This window comes from Eulemur rufifrons, chromosome 7 (assembly GCF_041146395.1).
Source record: "Eulemur rufifrons isolate Redbay chromosome 7, OSU_ERuf_1, whole genome shotgun sequence".
NCBI classification, from domain to species: domain Eukaryota; kingdom Metazoa; phylum Chordata; class Mammalia; order Primates; family Lemuridae; genus Eulemur; species Eulemur rufifrons.
This window is the reverse complement of record NC_090989.1, coordinates 10,837,131-10,855,349: the sequence shown is the minus strand read 5'-3', so window position 1 is coordinate 10,855,349 and position 18,219 is coordinate 10,837,131. Positions and strand designations below refer to the sequence as shown.

Genomic DNA, 18,219 nt, shown 5'->3' with positions numbered 1-18,219 from the left:
CCGCGCGCGAACGCACCGGAGCCCCCGCGCGCAGCCGCCGGCCGCAGCCCGGGGTCCCGCCTCGACCCCGCCTTCCGCCGGGAAGACCCCCAGCGCCCGGGCGTCGCGGGCGAGGGGCGCGCGCACGGACGAGACCGCACCGCGGCGCACGCGCACACGCGGGCACTCTCTCTCGCCCGCCGCCCAGGATGAGACGCGAGGCATGGAAAGTTCCAGCCGGTTCGAGAGCCCTAGGTAGCAGGCGCGGCGGAGGGGGCGCGGTCGCGAGAGGGCGTGCGGCCTCCCCTGCCCGCTCCGGGTGGAGCCCGCGGCACGGCCCCCGCGCCGCGACAGGCCGGCGGGGACTGGGTCCAAGCGGGGGCCCCACCGCGGAGAGCGGGGCCGGGGAGGGCGCGAGGCGGCCGGCGCGGGGGGCGGGGGCGGGGCGGGGCGGCGGGCCGGGGCCGCGCGGGGCGGGGCTCGCCGAGGGGGCGTGGCGCGCCGTCTGCGCAGCTGCCAGAGCCTTTAAGCCCGGGCTCGCGCGGCCGGAGCGTGCTTTCGCCGCCCGACCCAGTACCCGCCAGGTCGCTGCTGTCCCCACGGTCCCGCTACTCTGCGTCTCGGGAGCCGGCTCGGTCCGGAGCCGTGCGCCACGCGTTCGGGCATGCCCCGCTACGAGCTGGCTTTGATCTTGAAAGCCATGCAGCGGGTAAGTGACCTTCCCTCGGAGCCGGTCTTCCCGCGCGGGCGCCCCCGCCACCGCTAGGCCACCCTTCCCCGCGCGCCCTGGCGGCGGAACCCCGGGCTTCCCCGCGCGGCCCAGAAGAGGCCGGGGTGGTAGGCGGCGAGCGTCCGCGCGGAGGGGGCGCGCGTGGGCCGGCTCGGCCCGGCCGCGTGCGCGCGGGAGGCGGGGTTGTGCGGCGCGTGTGCGCGGCCGCGGGAGGGTGTGCCTCGCACGCGGGCGGGCGGGGGGGCGGGGCGGCCCGGACGGGCTCCGGCCCGGCCCCGGCCCGTGGGAGTCCAGTGGAAGGTCCGCGGGAGGACACGCGCGACAGCCCAGCCCGCCTCCGGCCTCGGCCCGCCCCCGCTCGTCGTGAAGCTGCCTCGTCGCCGTCCCCGCCGCCCGCTCCGTCCCGCTCCGCCGCCCGCCGGCCTTCGCCGCCCGCCTCCACTCTAGCGCCCGCCGGCTGCCCCGGGACGCCGGCGCTCAATAAAGCGTTCCTCCAAAGCGTGTCTGTGCACTTGCTGTACCGCGGTCGCTTGTAACCGCTCTCACGTTAAAAAACCTTTGATTTCTCTTTTTCTGACTTCAGCGAAAATCCTGCTCCGGGTGCCTTTAGCCCAGTTTCATTCATCCAAGTTGTGGCCTTTCTTGCGCCTTCAGAAGACACTTTTCTCCCCACTGCTTTTGATTGATCTTGAGGTAGGGGATTTCAGGTTTGGAGGGATGATAAGCGAACCAGCAGCCCGTTCACTTCAGGTGATGGCGTGGCCAAGGACAGGGGCCCGCGACACGGAGGCAGCTCTTCGTTCTCAGTTCTGGGTCAGGTGCTCCTCAAGTCGTCGCTGAAATCCCCGTCCTTCCGTGAGTTCGGTAACGTAGAGTGTGATGTATGCTTCTCCCCCTCTGCCCCACCCGCAGGTATATTAAATAAAAATCGTACTACGTTTGAACTTTGGAGACATAGCTTCCTACAGTGACAGAGGTGTGGATACATTTTATATTTGGGTCAGGTTTTGGGTCAATTGTGAAGAGTACCTGTTACCAAGTTTGGTTGAACTTAAGCCTGGGATCAGGGTCCAGGCTCTTGATAAACGAACAATCATGGAGCATAGGAGATAGAAAGTGTGCTTTGCACATTGTTAGCTGGCAAAGGACGCCAGGACCTCTTGACCAGTGCTAGGCAGTCTGGCCAGGCATGCCGTTGTGTCCCCAAGCCTGTTCCTGAATTTGAGAGAAGTTAAGATTGTATTGTTTAGCCTCCTAAGTATTCCTCTTAGTTCTTCTCCCTCCTTAACCAGTATATACAGCTTAAAAAGGATAAGAACAACGAGAAGAAAACAGAAAATTATTTAAATGGGAACATCTTTAATTAAGTGGAAATTGTCTAAGTCCTCCCTTTTTAACCCATGCTTTTTAAGAGATGTAGAACCTGGGAAATGTGGTTACTGAAGTTTTTTTTTTTGTTTACCTTGTCTTAGGAAGGTAGCAGGTGATCACTGAAGAGGCAACACAGGCAGAATATTGCGTATTTCATAAACCTTTGAAGTAAGACCCTGCACCCCTTTGTTTTTGGCATAGCTGCCCAGTACCTTGGTTAACGTGAATGCAAGTATATTAGTTAACTGTATTTCCTTTACTATGCTACTTTGCTTTTTTTGTATCCTGTAACAACCAGGATTCACTGTCCTAGGGTGTGGAGCGTACAGTTTTTATTCTAGTTCAGATAAACCAAGTGTAGTTTGGTTAAAATGAATACCTTTCTTGAAATCCTTACCTGAGGGCAGAGGGCAAAAAAAAAAAAAAAAAACACCACCTAGAAAGCAGATAATAAAGGTGAACTGTTCCTTAGAGGAAGCAGAGGGGGCGTGGTGGCCAGGGCAGTAGAAGGAAGATTGTATCAATGGTTAAGTTGTATTGAGGAGATCCTTGACCTAAATAAAGTAAGATTACAAGAACAAAAACTTCTCACTTGTTTTGTTCAAAAACGTATATTTGAGTTAAAGTAGGATGAATACTTGTGAAATGAATGAAAAAATTTAGGTTTATTTAATGTAAAATGCAACTGTGAGCTTGCACGCATTTAGCAGCCCCTGAGGAAACCTCAGTTCTAAGCTGAGGCAGTTTGTGCTTCTGCAAGAAGGCTACTGTAACTCCTCAATTCTAAGATAATACATCTTTCATGTTTTTGCATTCTGAAATGTATACCTCTTAAGGTACCCTTTAATGTTATGGTTTATTTTTTCTTCTCTCTGCCCCAGAATCATTTATGTGTCTTGGAATTGAGGAATATGCCATGTTAGGCAACTTTTATAGCAGATGGGGCAGTTAAGAGACCATAGCTTTTCCAGCCTTTTCTTGGAGTCCCAGAAACTCCTCTTTCTTTCCTGTAATTTATAAGCCCGAAGAAGATTCTCAGTCTCTTTGGAGGGTGTTACTGCCCCTATGCCCTAACTTGCTTGACTCCTTAAAATTGAGCATAGAGTTTTTAAATTTAATATATGGATACTGTATTGAGACCTTCAGAACATTTGCATTGTAGCACAGTCACTTGTGGGAACCCCCACTGAAAGTGAGATTTTAGGGTATAGTATGTAGAATAAGTCCTTACTGAACTGTACAGTTGTGTGTTAGTCAGAAATTCCAATACTGTCTTTTTCTCAGTTTGCAATTCGGGGTTGATTATAATGAGTCTCTGCTTTTGTTGCAAATTCCTGTTCTCCCAAGAAGAAATTTATTTGCAGATACCATTTAGTTTGAATTTTAATATGTGTGTTTAAAAAAGTTATTTCTATTTTCTCCCTGCTTTAACATGAAAAGTAGTTAAAAGTGTTAAATTCTGAAACCAGGCCTTTAAAGGTGATGACAAGCAATTTGAAAAAGTAGTTCCTTAGACCAGTCTTAGACCCTATTTATAGAAGAGTCTCCAGAGTAAAAAGATGGTTAAAGTCCTGTTACATCAGATAGCATTAGAAGAGTTTTATTCCCTTCCGGAAAATGCAGTATTCAAAGGCTGAATGTGGAAGGACATAGGTGCAAATTCTCAGGCGACTAGTCTCACCTTAGTAGAAGGAAGACCTTATCTGACATCTGAAAAAGAAATGGATTGCCTATGAGATGGTGAGTTCTCTCTCCACCTCCACCTCGTCCCCCTGCAGTGGGAACTTTCAGGTAGATGAGAACGGGTCATACATTTGGTGGGTGAGCTCTGACACTGATTTCTGAGTCCCTTCTCTTGACATCCTTTGGTTTCACTTTGTAATAGATTTTAAAGATTGATTTTTAATTTCAGTTAGGTAAAAGACTGAATTGCTAATACATGAATCATAAAATGTATGCTGTGTCGAGGAGCTTAGGAAGAGCTGTGTAAACTTGGTAGACAACTTTTATGCCTGGGATGGGTGCAGGAAGAATAATTTTGAGAAAAATCTATGTGATACATACATACTTTGGTTGCTTATTTTAGGAACAGTTTAATTATCATGTTTAATTTTGTTTGCCCAGAAGATGATCACAGTTGGCATGGTTAGATTTATGAAACCGTTGGGATAACAATTTTCCTGAGGCCTTTTCATCACCATTCAGGAATTTTTACATGAAGAATTGAAGGTTAAATGGTTTAAATAATAACTAGCTTAATAGCTAAATGAATGCATGCACAATAAAATAGCATTAATATCTATCCTGTTGTGTATGTTTTTCTAAGAGGAATAAGTTAGTAGATAACTACTTGGGAAATCTTAAGTTCTTATTAAAACAAACTTAAGTTTGTTTTTTGTAAGTTATTTTTATGTTCAGTACTCCCTATTTATTTTAAATTTCATTGAAAAGCAGGTTATATTTTATATTAAGATAACTCATTGAAGTAGTTATTTGTGGGTAAAGAGTTGCATGATGTGATCTGAGTTTAACTTTTGACCTGATTTTATTTAGATATAGAAAAGTGTAATGATAATTAGTTCCTAAAATGTAGAAAGCAGTAGGTTTTCTGGTTGTGTGGTGAAGAATCTATACTGTTTCTCTTCACTGAAGCCTTTTTGATTAGAAAACCTGGCAAAAGTTTTGTATTCTAGAGTTGCATGCAAGTTAGGATATTCTGAAAGTGATACCTACAAAATGTTTGCAATTTTAGGTACCTTTTGGAGGCGTAGGGTACTGATGAACTTACGGGTCTGGCCAGCCTTAGATCATTGTAGCTTGGCTTGCTTGGCAGCATTTAATAACTAGGAAATAGTGAAATTTCTGCTGTCAGTTGGTAGGAGACATCAGTTCAAATGGAAACATCTTCTAGCTGTGAGGTGGCCAAGTCAAGTCTTTTTTCTTCTCATGAGCCCTCCCTGAACAGCTTAGCCTTGTGTCTTTAATAATCTCTCTTTGTTTTGTCTGCTTGAAGCCAGACAGCTTAAAATAGTTATCCAGTAATGAAAAACTTGAGCCTGTGGACAATGTTATATTTTCATTTGGTATTAAAGTTTTCTTGGGTTACAGCTATTGCCGCAGCAAGTGATTGAAGAAGGAATCCTGTTCCTGCCCCTGAGCTACAGCTAAAGTACAAGGAGTGGCTTGGGGGTAAGGAGTCCTTCCTCACCACCTATGGTTTGTATGTATGAAGACAATCTCATGAAGACTGATTATCAGAAGTTGACATTCTGCACTCATTTTTTTCTTGATCGTTATTCATGACTCACATTCAATACTGGTGTGTATAGATTTTTAAAACATCTAGGTTATATCTCATTTATATGTAGACTACTATTGAATTTTCTCACGTTTTAGATTGTAAAATCACTTTAAAGAAAACTGAGTTCAAAAGCAATGACAGACAAATTGTAAAGTGATATTTTTCATGTAGTGCCTTTGGTGTGTTCATTCTACAGGTTTATCTTAATCTAAAAACTAGAATACAGAAATGGGGTTTTTTAATATCAAGGTGGAAGGAAGGGTAGAGGGCATGATGAATTACTGTGGTGTGATTACTCATATTTTATAAAAAGCTGTTGCAGTTTATTAAACTTTTCCTAGTTCACTTAGTTATTGGCTTTGTGTTAGAATTCATTTCTAATATTCTCATGAGTTTATCTGTTCCAGATAAGGAGTACTTCCTTTTAGTGGGAGGCAATAGTTTTAAACCAATAGTTAGTAGCACATGTAGTTGTCTTTTATTTAGGGGAATCAAATTTAAGGAAGTAGTCAAATGAATATCTAGTAAGTCATCAGTTTATCTAAAGGGAGAACTACTACCCTCATGAGTTTGGAAAAGGTCATTTGCTCTTAACTTTGAGCAGGGATTGGCCGGATCTGACATGCCACCTATATTTTTATGGCCTGAGTTCAGAAAGGATTTTGCAGTTAAATAGTTGAAAACAATCAAAAGAACAATATTTTATGATGTGTGAAAATTATGTGAAATTAAAGTTATATTGGAACATTACCTTGTTCCTTTGTTTATTACCTGGTTCTTTACAGAAGAAAATTTCCTGACCCTGATTTAGAGTATACAGACAGAATTTTCTAGGTTCAACGTTTCTCTTGGCTTCTTATGGTCCTATTTCTGACATTTCTCCCTTGATCCCTCCCTTTCTGTTTTCTTCATGTATTATGCCTTTAACCTTCTTATGGAAGATTTGCTGGTTTTTGGAACAAGCTGACAACTCAGGCATTTTCGTACTGTTTTCTCTGTTGGTTATATCCTGTGTGTCCCCTTGGCACTGCCAACTCAGTGTGGTTCAAAATTTAATGAGTTGCCTACCCTATCTCTGATCATGTAACTTACTTCTGCTTATTGCTTCTCTGTCTTCTGTCATTTGGGACTGAGCACATGCAATTCTTTTCCTGTGGTGTCAGTCCTGTGTAGTTTCTCCTCTGCCCTAGTTAAACTGCTCATGTTTCTTTCTTGAACTCTTGAAGTTTCTTAGCTGGTCTCCTCTGATGTACTCCTGAGGGGAGAATAGTTAATGTCTGTAAATATGCTTGTTGGGTAGCAAAAATGTATGTCCTTGAGATACTTTAAAAGAAGTAAGCAGATGCATTTTTAACAAGGAGATATTAACAAGGAGATAATAGAAAGCACTGTATGGTGATGGCTTTCTGATTTTCATACTGGTTGATTGGGTCAACATTGCTGCCAAATCACACACAGCATGCATGTCTTTCTCAAAGGCATTCAGAAAGGTCTGGCGTCCAAGGCTGCCTCTGATAGGAAGGACTTCAACTTGTTTTTTTAACCTCATCTCCTTCCATTCTCCATTCCCTGTACTGAGTAAACAAAGCTACAGCAGCTCCCTTTAAATACCATTCCCTTTTATTTTCTTTGGTGCCTCACACTGTTTTTCTGTTTGGAATGCCCTCTCCCTTTCCGCATTACCCCATCACCTCCATGAAAACATTCCTCAAGTTCATTCTAACTCATTTGGTACATTAAACAAACATCAAGGACTGGTACCACTGTATAGACTATAGTCTTTCCTTTGGTTGCATGGTGTTTTTCTGTCTCTCATCACATGGACCACTTTTCACTTTGTATTGCAATTAATTTGGTGAATGTATCTTACCTCTGCTAGATTATGAATTTTTGAAGGTCAAGTCTGTTTGATTTCTGTCCTCTGCTATGCTTTGCACATACGGTGGGTGCTCACTTAGCTACCTTGAGGAGATCACTACTCATTTTTCTAAAACCATTCTTTGATGTTATATAGCATGTTGACCTCTTGTGCTCTAGTAGATTACTTTCAAGTTAGTGCACTTTGCTTGCACTGGGTGAGTTGTGTGCACCAGAAGTTGTGTTCATTTCCAAGACTATTTTATGGCAGATAATCGTGTTTTTATAATAATTTAAATGTCATGTGAACTGATGAAATGAGTGCAAATTTTTTCTTTCCTGAAAACCAAGTTGGATTTGGGAAGACTTGATAAAAGGTGAGTCACTAAAATAATGGCTGTAGAGTTAGATATGACTGGAATAACTAAAAGTTTGGGAGGAAGAGTGACAGTCGAAGGATTCTGTATGTAGAGTGCGTTACAAGGATCTCTGAAAGCTTTCCACCTTAATGAAACTACAACTGGACATTGTAGATGATACATTTGTGGATGTGGCTTAGGTCAAGCGGAAAGAACTCCAGTCTTCAAGGAACTCCAAATCAGCGAAACATTCTCCAAGTACTTTGACCCTGTATTAAGGTTGGCAAGTCAATAATGTATGTTTGTGTGTTAAATAAAATATTTAAGGTATGTATGTATGGTTTTTTTGGCTGGATGTGATTGCTTTGGGAATGAAGACTTCTGTATGTGCTCTGATTTTTTTGTTTTGTATATGAGAAGAACCTTGTAAGATTTTGAATGAAGCTAATGGTTGTGTTATGTTAGAATAAACAGAACTGGTATTGAGAGTCCAGAAGGAGCTTTAGCAGCAGGTTGATCTGGTTTTGAATTCTAGCACCTACTTCCTAGGGATCTTAACCTTTTTGGATCCTCGGTTACTCATCTGTAAGATGGGGTTAATCCTTATGTTGGAGGGCCTTTGAAGATTAAGTGGTAACATGATCTTGGAGATTGTAGGTGTTCAATATGTCATTAAAGTAGCTTTGTGATTTCAGGCAAGCTCTTGAACTTCATTGCCTAGTTTTCATTATCCCAGTGTATGATGAAGAGACTCCAAAAGATAAACTTAGGTGTAAGTTTATCAAAATCCCAGACTGAGTCAAACCTGAAATAACAGTTCTTGATCAATAAATATTTGAATTAGTGGTGTTGGTACTTACTACACTCCATCTACTGTTGCCATGGGGGTGAGCTGGAGGCTTGGTTTTTCCAACTCTTCCTTTTCTATGCTGCTACTCCTAGCCAGAAATTCAGGTTTTATAGGAAATTTGATTTTCTAAGATAGTTGGCAACTATTTAAAAAATATACTAACATTTGGCCCATGGTACTTATATATCCGTGGATTAGATGTGGCCATTGGTTTGTAATTTAGGTATTTAGATAATTGGCATTAGATCTTCTTTTAACTCTCTTTTTAGCATTTATGTTGACAAAGCCCACCTTGTTAATCGGTCATTGGTTTAAAATAGGACTAGTAGCTTGTGAGTAAATGGCAGGCGTGTTCAATTCTTAAAAGTAATATCAATCCTAGTTTTGGATTGTTGGATTGCGTGTGTCCATTTAGGCTAAAATGTATGCAAACGTCAGAGTTGCATGTGACTTAAGCGTGACTTAATAGTGTAACCTATCAGGAATTGATGTGCACGGTCCACTTTTTCTTGAAATGTCTGATTGCTTCTTTTAAGTATGCATTAGTATAATTTGATTTGTACTCATTTTATTAGCCTCATAAGGGTTTGAAATACTACTTTCATGTGAAGACTGCTTTGTCTAGAAAATGACATTTTTTGGTTTGGTATATCTATGAAGTTCACAATAGTGTATATCACCCATGATCCTTGGAATATAATGTTACGGAAAAAATTCAGGTGCTCTTCTAGTCAAGAGTATGGAGTAAGGGGGGTGATGTTATATTTTTATTTTTGACTAGGCTTCATATTCTGTAGAATAGAAGCCGAGTTATTACCTTGACTAACATAAGTGCCTTTTTTGTCTTTGCCCTTTCCTATTCCCTTTCCAGATACATAACATCACATTGCAAACAAAACAAAACAAAACAAAAAACCCTGAGATCCAGGTTGTTCTTAATCTACCTTTTGACCCCTGGTAAAATTGCCTCATTTTGGTCCCCTTCCCCTCTTGTTCTTTTTTGAAATAGGGTCTCTCTCTGTTGCCAGGCTAGAGTACAGGGGTATTATCAGAGCTCACTGCAATCTCAAGCTCCTGGGCTAAAGGAATCCTTCTGCCTCAGCTTCCCAAGTAGCTGGGACAACAGATGTGCACCACCACACCCAATGAGTTTTTTCATTTTTTGTAGAGATGGGGTCCTCCTCTTGCCCAGGTTGGTCTTGAACTCCTGGCTTCAAGTGATCCTCCTGCCTCGGCCTTCAGAGTGCCGGGATTATGGGCTTGAGCCACCACACCTAGCCCCAGTCATTTTTACTGTGATTCTAGTTGAGGGAAAGTCTGCTCACTTTGGGAATAGAGCTTTGGTGTAGATGAGAGCTTAAAGATGAACTTGCAGTGAAGGCATAAACTTCAAACCTTCTGTTAGAGCCCTCAGACTTCAAACTGGCATTAACCTGCTTCTGCCTCAGAATCAGGAATTCCTGGTTGTGTCTTTGTTTAGACTTCAGTTATTAAAAGGTTCTCCTTAACACTAGCCTGGTTGTTATAAATGCTTTAATTTCGTCAGGTGAAGAAAGTCAAGTCTAGCTGTGATAGCTGACTTGCTATGGACATGGTCCAGTTGAAGAACAGTCTCACTGCGGTGGTCAGAAAGGCGATGCTGTGCTTGCTTTGCGGCTGCTGGAGGGGATAGTCCTGTGGGAGCCCACTGCCATCCTTGCTTCTGTTAGAAAGGTGCAGAATCACTTAAGGCCCCAGACATTGGCCCTGTTTTCAGTTTATGTTGAGATGCCTTATGTGTGAATTATGAATATAAAACACCTAAGTACTGGTTTTGTTTCAAAATTAAGGTGAGTTTCTGTTGCTGAGTAAAAAGCTAAGTTTGAGGGTAGGCTCTTGGTCTGGGAGACCTGGTAGTGCTATTGCTGTTCTCATGTGTGGACTAAGTAAGGGGCAGAAATTTTTGCAAATTCAGTCTGTGTAAGAATATTAAGTGAAGAAAAAAAAATTTTCCTAATGTCATTTTCTTTTTAAATATTTTATCTGATTAGGATGAAATCAGTGGAAGCTATTTGTAATGTCAAGATCTCCTATCTTCATCTATTATGAGAAAGCAGTTCTGAACTATTTCTCTGGATTTTTATACCCAGCTTACTTATCCTATCTTTGAAATACAAGAGGAAAATCCAGCTGCATTTATAATCTAGAACACCACGTTTGTTTCACTTTTATTTCTTGGGCTTAATTAAGGGCATACTGTTACAGTTATCCTATTTGTGATCCTATTTTTTACTTCTTAAAAATCTTCTATTGTCTAAACCGTGAGGAAAATTAGAAGGTTTTTTTCTGACCAAAATTATCTTTCTGAGGAAACATCCCAATTTCAAGGTCTTCTATTTATGACTTAGGGCCTCCTGGAAGAATTAGAATCTGATCTACAAGAAGGTGCTTGTGTATACATTTTCTGCCTTGGTCACATGGAAAAATAAGGAGAACTATTTAGTATCTGTTCTTCTAGAAACAGTTTTCTAGGAACATTAAATTGGAACCAAGTCAGATGAGAACAGAAAAAAAAAGTTGACCTGACTAGATGTTTCACCTCTTTAAACCTTGCAGTCGTTAGCTTTTGAGGAAGGTTAGGTGAGTGGTAATACCTAACCTTAGTAGTTGATAGAAGCAGGGGTTACACACATGTATATGTATTTAAGATGTATATATGTGTGTATTTTCTCTTTAATCCTCAGCCATCTTAAGGTTAGGTAATGTGGTTTCCATTTTACCAATGAAGAAACTGAAGTAGAAAGATGCCCAGGGTCACACAGCTCATTAAATAGCCAAGCCCAGGATGCTGAAGACAGTCTTAAACTAGAAGTTATGCTTCTGGTCACTGCGTATGTAACGAGAGTGTATGCTGTAGTCATAGTACGTTAATGTCCCTGTAGATTGAAGGAAATATTCCACACCTGTTTTGAGTGCCCCCTAGGTGCCAGCATGACCACGCGTTTGGGGAGTCAACTCTTAAGGTGCTTACATTCTACTAGTAAGGCGATAGACTAGCAGATTCTGTGAAGAAAACCAAAGCAGGATGAGGGAATCAAATGTGGCAAGTTCCATTTTAGTTAGGGTGCTCAGGCAAGGCAGAAACATAAGTGAAGGGAGAGAGCAAGTTGAGGCCATTAATTGGGGTAGAAGAGCTGTAAGGATGGCGGAGGACTTGGAGCACAGTTGTGTTAACATTCGTTCTGTTTGGTGGACTTGTTTTTAATGGTCCTCTGCAAGACTTTCCTGGAACAGTTGTGACAGTGCATAACAATTGTTTAATGCTTAATTTTTTTCCACAGGACTTTTTATCTAGTAATCTATCTTGATGTTGCCTTGAGATGCATATTTTTTTTTATTATTTTATAGAAGTGAGAAGACATTGACTCAGGCATACCTAAAAGTAAATACAGTAGATTAATGAATCTCCATATTGTACTCAACACTCAGCTTCTGTTAATCAACGTTTACCAACCTTTCTTCACCCCCTCCTTTTTTTTTTTCTGGAATATTTTATGTTTTCTGAATTTTATCTTAAAATTTCAGACTGTTAACAAGAACAGTTTATTTAACTGCTTTTCACCTAGGTCACTAGTTGTTAGAATTTGCCATATTTTATCTTTTTAAAAATTTGTGTCATGTGAGCATTCCAGACATCTGGACATAACCTTTCTTAGCAATAGGGCTGTTTTTCTAGCCACAACATAGCCATTACACTCAAAATTGACATTGATATGATACTATTACAGATTTTTCAATTTATGTTGAAATTTACAGTTATTCCAGTAATACTTTTTAGTTTTCTAATCCAATATTCAATCAAGGATCATGCATTTAGTTTAGTCTCCTTGAACAGTACTAAGGTACTAAAGCCTTTGTCATTAATGACATTGGCACTTGGAGGAGGAGTCCCAGGCCCAATGTACTGCAGAATCCCTCACTGTGAGTTTGTCTGTAGTTGCTTTCTCATGATTAGAGATAGGTTAAACCTTGTTGGCAGGAAGAGTCCACAGGGATGTCAGCGCATCCTATCAGGAGGCATGCCAATTTGTCCCATTGTTGGGGATCGTAAGCAGTCATTTGGTTTAGGTGACATCCACCAGATTGCTCTGTTGTAAGTATACCTTTTTTATAGTAAGTGATAGATGGAGTAACAAACTTGAGACTGAGTATTTCCTTCAGTCTTCCACTGATTTAGCACCTGTTGGTGATTGTGGATCAGTTATTGCTGGAGTACTTAAAGCAAACACAGATACATCATTTAACCTGCAAATATTTAGTATGTGTTTAAAAGATAAGGACTTTTTAAGAACAACCATAGTGCCTTTAGCACACCTAACTACAATTCTTTAACATTCGATGTCCACGTTCAAGTTCCCTGATTTGTCTCAAATGTCTCTCTATAGTTGTCTATATTGTCTTGCTTGACCGACTCCAAACAAGGTCCACAGGTTATGTGCACTTAATGGCTTCCAAGTCTCTTACTCTGTAATAGCTTTCCCTCTGGATGTGGCTGATCACTTCCTGCTCTTTATGTATTCTTTTGTTCTAGGTATTTTCTGTAGACCGACAGGTAGAAATTGGATTCAGGTTTTATTTTATTTTGCAAGAATCTTTTACTTAAGGCATCCTGGGGGGTGTAGCAACACATCAAGAGGCACATCTTTGCCTTTAGAGATGAGATTAATTCTTAGCAGATGTCAGCCTCATCCATCCATTTTAAAGTCCTCCATCAGCCTTTCACCAGAGGATTTTATTAAGAGCACCCCTTGTAATCATTGCCTAGGTGCATTATTGTGTTAGAGGTTACTAGTGGTGATTGTCTCATTGTATCATTCCTTCTGCATCAGTTAGCTGGAGTTTTTTCAGACTTGTGTTTATTTCTAGTTTTTTGAGTGTGTCTTCCTGAAAAGTGTTGTAAAAGGATGCATTCCTCATTTTTACTTCAGAGAGGATGTCCCTGAGCTCCCTTAGTGGTCCTCTCAAGTGTCTTCAATTTTCTTATCTGTAAATTGGGAATAATTATGCCTGCCTCTTGGGTATTTTGGGAGGATTAGATGAGCTTGAACATGTGATGTAAAAATAGTGCTTATTGCTTGTTTGGTAAATGCTAGTTACTAAAGCAACTTTTTCAGTTTGGTAGGAACACTGAACTCCAGTGTAATGGAGAGGTGGGAAAGGGAGCAGCTCTTCATGGGCTGACATCAGGGTGCTTGGGTGTGTGGAGTGAGCTGAAGGGACGTGCCACTGGCCCACACCGACCTACCCTTTCAACCATGTGGAAACAGTCACCAGATAAACACATGCATGGGGAAGGTCTGCACACTAGCAAGAGGATGTCGACAATTGCAGCAGTAAAACCTGGAACACATTCCAAGATGGAGCTAGTACAATGAAGGGAAGTGGGCTGCTCTTAGGGTAGGTAGGTAGGGGGAGATGGTGGCCCCAGATACAGGTTTTTACTGCGTCATGAGATTTTTATCTGAACAAAGGGCATTTTTGCCTAGTCTGATTTGCCTTGACCTTCAACACACCCTCAGAGCTGTTTGAGATTGTTGGTGGGGGATGCCCTTTGCCGCCTTGGCCTTTTTAATCTGCCATCTCTTACTGCTTTAAAAAAACACTTGATGGTTATGTAGGATATTGGAAGTTAGCAGTTTTGAAGATGAGGTACCTAGTTCATATTTGTTTTGTAATTTAGCAAACATTTAACAACTGTAGCAGTGTGCAAGATGGTGTTCTAGACACTGAGACCTCATCAATGAACAACACAGACAAGAACCTCTGCCCTCTTGAAGTTTATATCCTGGTAGTGAGGAAAAAGAAGAAACATTTTATAGTATATTAGAAGCTATTGAGCACTGTGGAAAAAAAATAAAGCAGGATATGGATTGAAATGGTCAGGGAAGTTACTTGTGAGCAAAGACATAAAAAGGGAGAGGGGGCCAAGTCTTAAGGAGATTGGGGGTGAACATTGTTGCCTGCACAGGGAAGAGCCAGCCCTGGAGGCTTGTTTGGTCCATTGTGATTGAGGGGTGACTGCTTGCTGTGCTAATGCCCTGTAGTGGGCCAAAGGCAGAAGCATGGAGACAAGAGGCCAAGACAGTTAATCTGGATGATGATGAACCAGGATGCTAGCAGTTGACATGGTAAGTGGTCGGATTCTGGGTATATTGAAAAGGTAGAGCCAGTAGACTTTGCTTCTGGATCGACTGCTTGTGGGTTGAAAAAGAAAGCGAGGTAGCAGTTAGGGGTGACTGATTCTGGCCTGAGCAGTAGTGAGGATGTTGTTGCCATTCTCTGAAATGGGGAGTACTGAGAGGAGAACAGGTTTTAGGGGCCAAGCCAAATTATTCATACACTGAACAGAAGGATAGGTTGTCACAAACACTTCATTCAGTAAGAGCAGTGCTTCCCTAAATTTTTACCATGAGATCCCGTGTACCTGTGGATCATATTGCTAGTTCTTTTAACCCAGTGTGTTAATGAGGTGGAAGTTAAAAGATTGGCTTAGACAGGTTGATATAGCCTGTGCTAACTGGGTCAAGTATAGGATAGACTTGTGGTCCCCAACCCGCCATGCTGTGGACTAGTACTGGTCGGTGGCCTGTTAGGAACTGGGCCCCAGCAGGTGAAGCTTCATCTGTATTTACAGCTGCTCCCCATAGCTTGCATCACTGCCTGAGCTCCGCCTCCTGTCAGATCAGTGGCAGCATTAGACAATCTTAGGAGTGTGAACCCTACTATAAACTGCACGTAGGGATCTAGGTTGTAAGCTCCTTATGAGAATCTAATGCCTGATGGTCTGAGGTGGAGTGAGGCAGTGATGCTAGTGCTGGGGAGTGGCTGCAAATACCGATTATCATTAGCAGAGAGGTTTGACTGCACAATAAATGTAATGTGCTTGAATCATCCCGAAACCATCCCCGTCCCCTGGAAAAATTGCCTTCCATGAAACCTGTCCCTGGTGCCTAAAAGATTGGGGACCTCTGGAATAGACTTTGAGACTTAATTTTCTTTCCTCTGGTGGAAGGACTGATTGACACTGAAAGAGAATGAAGGCTTTGACTTGGATGGTGAAAACGTTGATAAGCTCTGGTCTTACAGTCGACTCATCAGGGTTTTCCTGCTCCATGTTTACTTACCTAAGAAGCCTATGCCTAGGACTCCTTTTCGTTTTTCTCTTCATTTCTCCATGCACGTATCCATTCACATAGGATCAACTGGACTGTGTCCTTTGTGCTGTTTGCAGTCTTCTGTAGTTACTGTTTGTTATGTATCCGTTCTGGGCATTTTCTCTGCAAGCACAAATGTTTAAACATGCATGATGTTGAATGATCTTTTATCAATTAATGTTGTTAATGTTTCTTCTTATCAGTAAAGAAACCATAGTGATTAGGGCAGAAGCTATTTGGACACGTAGCTGTGAGCGCAAATCCTGGCTTCAACATAAATACCCATGTCCTGGGGCAAGTTACACTACGTCCTTGGCTTCAGTTTTCTCATCTGTAAAATGCTCATATTTAAACTCATCTCACGATTGTTGTGAGAATTAAAGTAATGCACATAAAACTCCAGACACAGTATTTAGATAGTGATAGGCAGGAGTTAAATCAGTATCAGGCTTTCATTTTTTATCTCTATTGTTTATAACTCACTTACCTTTGATAAACAGTCTTTTACAAGTGGATAGTGCTCTGCCTCTTGAATTCTTCCCACTAAGAATGACACAAATGTTTAGTCATTAGATTACATGATACGGTATCATAGGCACTGCTGCTCTATTTTGTCTTTTTATTTGTCTCAAAAAAGGTTGTTAGAGTTTGCTACTTATATGTGATCTAGCATCATTCACATAAAAGTTAAAACTAGTGGTAGTTTCACAGTTGTTGCCATACCCAAAAAGTCTTATTTCACTGAGATGTCTTAAAAAAAAAATCCGTTGTGAGCCAAACTTTTATATTGATAGAAGCAGGTTAAAGTGAATGTATCTTGGGAGGGGGGTGTATATAGATGAAGTAATAAACTTTGTGGCTTATTTCTAGGTGGATAAGATTTTATTTGAAGAAATGGTTTACTTACATGGGAGACACCTCCACCCCAAACATAAACGTAGGAGGAACTGATGAAAGTAGAGCTGTTCTGGTTGATAGAGGGTTACAGGAGGGGCTGAAATCCCTGCCTGCTCTGCCTCCCTCTCCATCCATCCCATGATGGTACAAGAGGAACTAGGAATCCTCAGAGTATGGTTTGAATAGCGTCTGAGTCTGGTCAGGGTTTCATATACTTAGGTATTTTTGAAAACTTGAATAGCTGAAGTTGTAGGTGTAATAGAAATATTTTGTCAAAGAGGTTTAAGGGCAAACAACTTATGTTTTAGGGACTTATACAATTACATACTGAGTATCCCTTATCTGAAATACTTGGAACCAGAAGTATTTCGGATTATGGAATACTTGCATTATACTTACCAGCTAAGTATTCCAAATCCAAAAATCTGAAATACTCCAATGAGCATTTCCTTTGAGTGCCATGTTAGCACTTAAGAGGTTTCATGTTCCAGATTTCAGATTTTTGGATTAGAGTTACTTAACCTGTAATGTTGTCTTCAGCTCCACTTGTAATTTACAATTGTCTGGCGTTCGTGTCAGTTGTGTTAGGAAAACTCATTTTGCTTTTAAGTGTCACTGATAAACCGCTAACAGTACCTATGCTCCACATTTTTAAAGTAAGGGTTGAGGACGGTTTTGCGTGAGTTCATATGTTCTCTGCACCAAGCACCATTAATCTGTTCCACTACTAGAATTTGCTTTCCTGGACCTTGAATCAAGATGATGAAAGTGAAAGGATGTATGAAAATTCTGTGAGCATTCGATATAAATTTTCTTATTAATTTTTTTGTATTTTATTTGAATGAAGTGATGTAAGTAGGAGCTAATAGTTGATGAGGTAGTTGGGAGTTTTTAAAAAATATTTGTAAAAGAACTCCATATTTAATACATTATTTTTTCTAGTTTTTTAATATAGAAATAACTTTCATGAATATCCTAGTATGCCTGGCAAAGAGTTGGCAGTTTAATTTGAAAGGAGCTAATATCATCACTTCTGGTACGTTCTGGTTGTGGAGCGTAAACCGACATTTACTGAGCCACTTTCCTGTGGCACTGGCAGTGGGAGCGTTCTGTCACTTACTGTGTGTTAGACCTTTAGGAGCTAAATGGTTTCATTTTACAAACGACAGTTGAGGCTCCTGGAGATAAGCTGTTTGCCTGTGATCCTGCAGTTAGGAAGTGACAGAGCATAGAACCCAGCCCTTCAGAGTTTGGCTGCTTTCTGCTGTGCCATGCCACTCGCACCCATGAAATCTGAATCCTGAAATCTGGTGATAATTTGGGGGATCAGGGTAGGGAGAAAACACGCTTTGAATATGACTATGTTGTTTCTTTGGTTTTGGTAGGTTACACACAGGCAATTATATTATACTTCAGGCAATTAGGTTTTCAGAGGTGTCTGTGTGTTCTGTGTCCTTTAAATTACTAGCTAGTAAAGTGAATATTTTTTATTTGGATCAGAATATGAGCAGGACTCATCAAGCCTACCATTGACAGAGTGCTGGGCTGGGCCTGTTTGGTTGTCCCTTGAGTGTGTGGTTTGTAAATTGACTCCAGAACTAAAGAGTATGGTGACTTTTAGGGTCACCATACTCTACCCTTTGTTAACCTACATGTGTCATTGAATTTATTATGACTTGGAG

At 41.6% G+C, this 18,219-nt stretch overlaps 1 protein-coding gene across 1 annotated transcript in view; it reads left to right on the top strand.

Moving 5' to 3' along the window:
* Positions 1–525: 525 nt before the first annotated feature.
* The window catches only part of MRPS6 (mitochondrial ribosomal protein S6), a 64,086-nt gene continuing 46,392 nt past the window's right edge, over positions 526–18,219 (top strand). Inside the window, exon 1 of the mRNA XM_069472325.1 lies at positions 526–688. Coding sequence (XP_069328426.1) covers positions 644–688 — 45 coding nt within the window. The 5' untranslated portion in view covers positions 526–643. The remainder of the gene's footprint in view (positions 689–18,219) is intronic.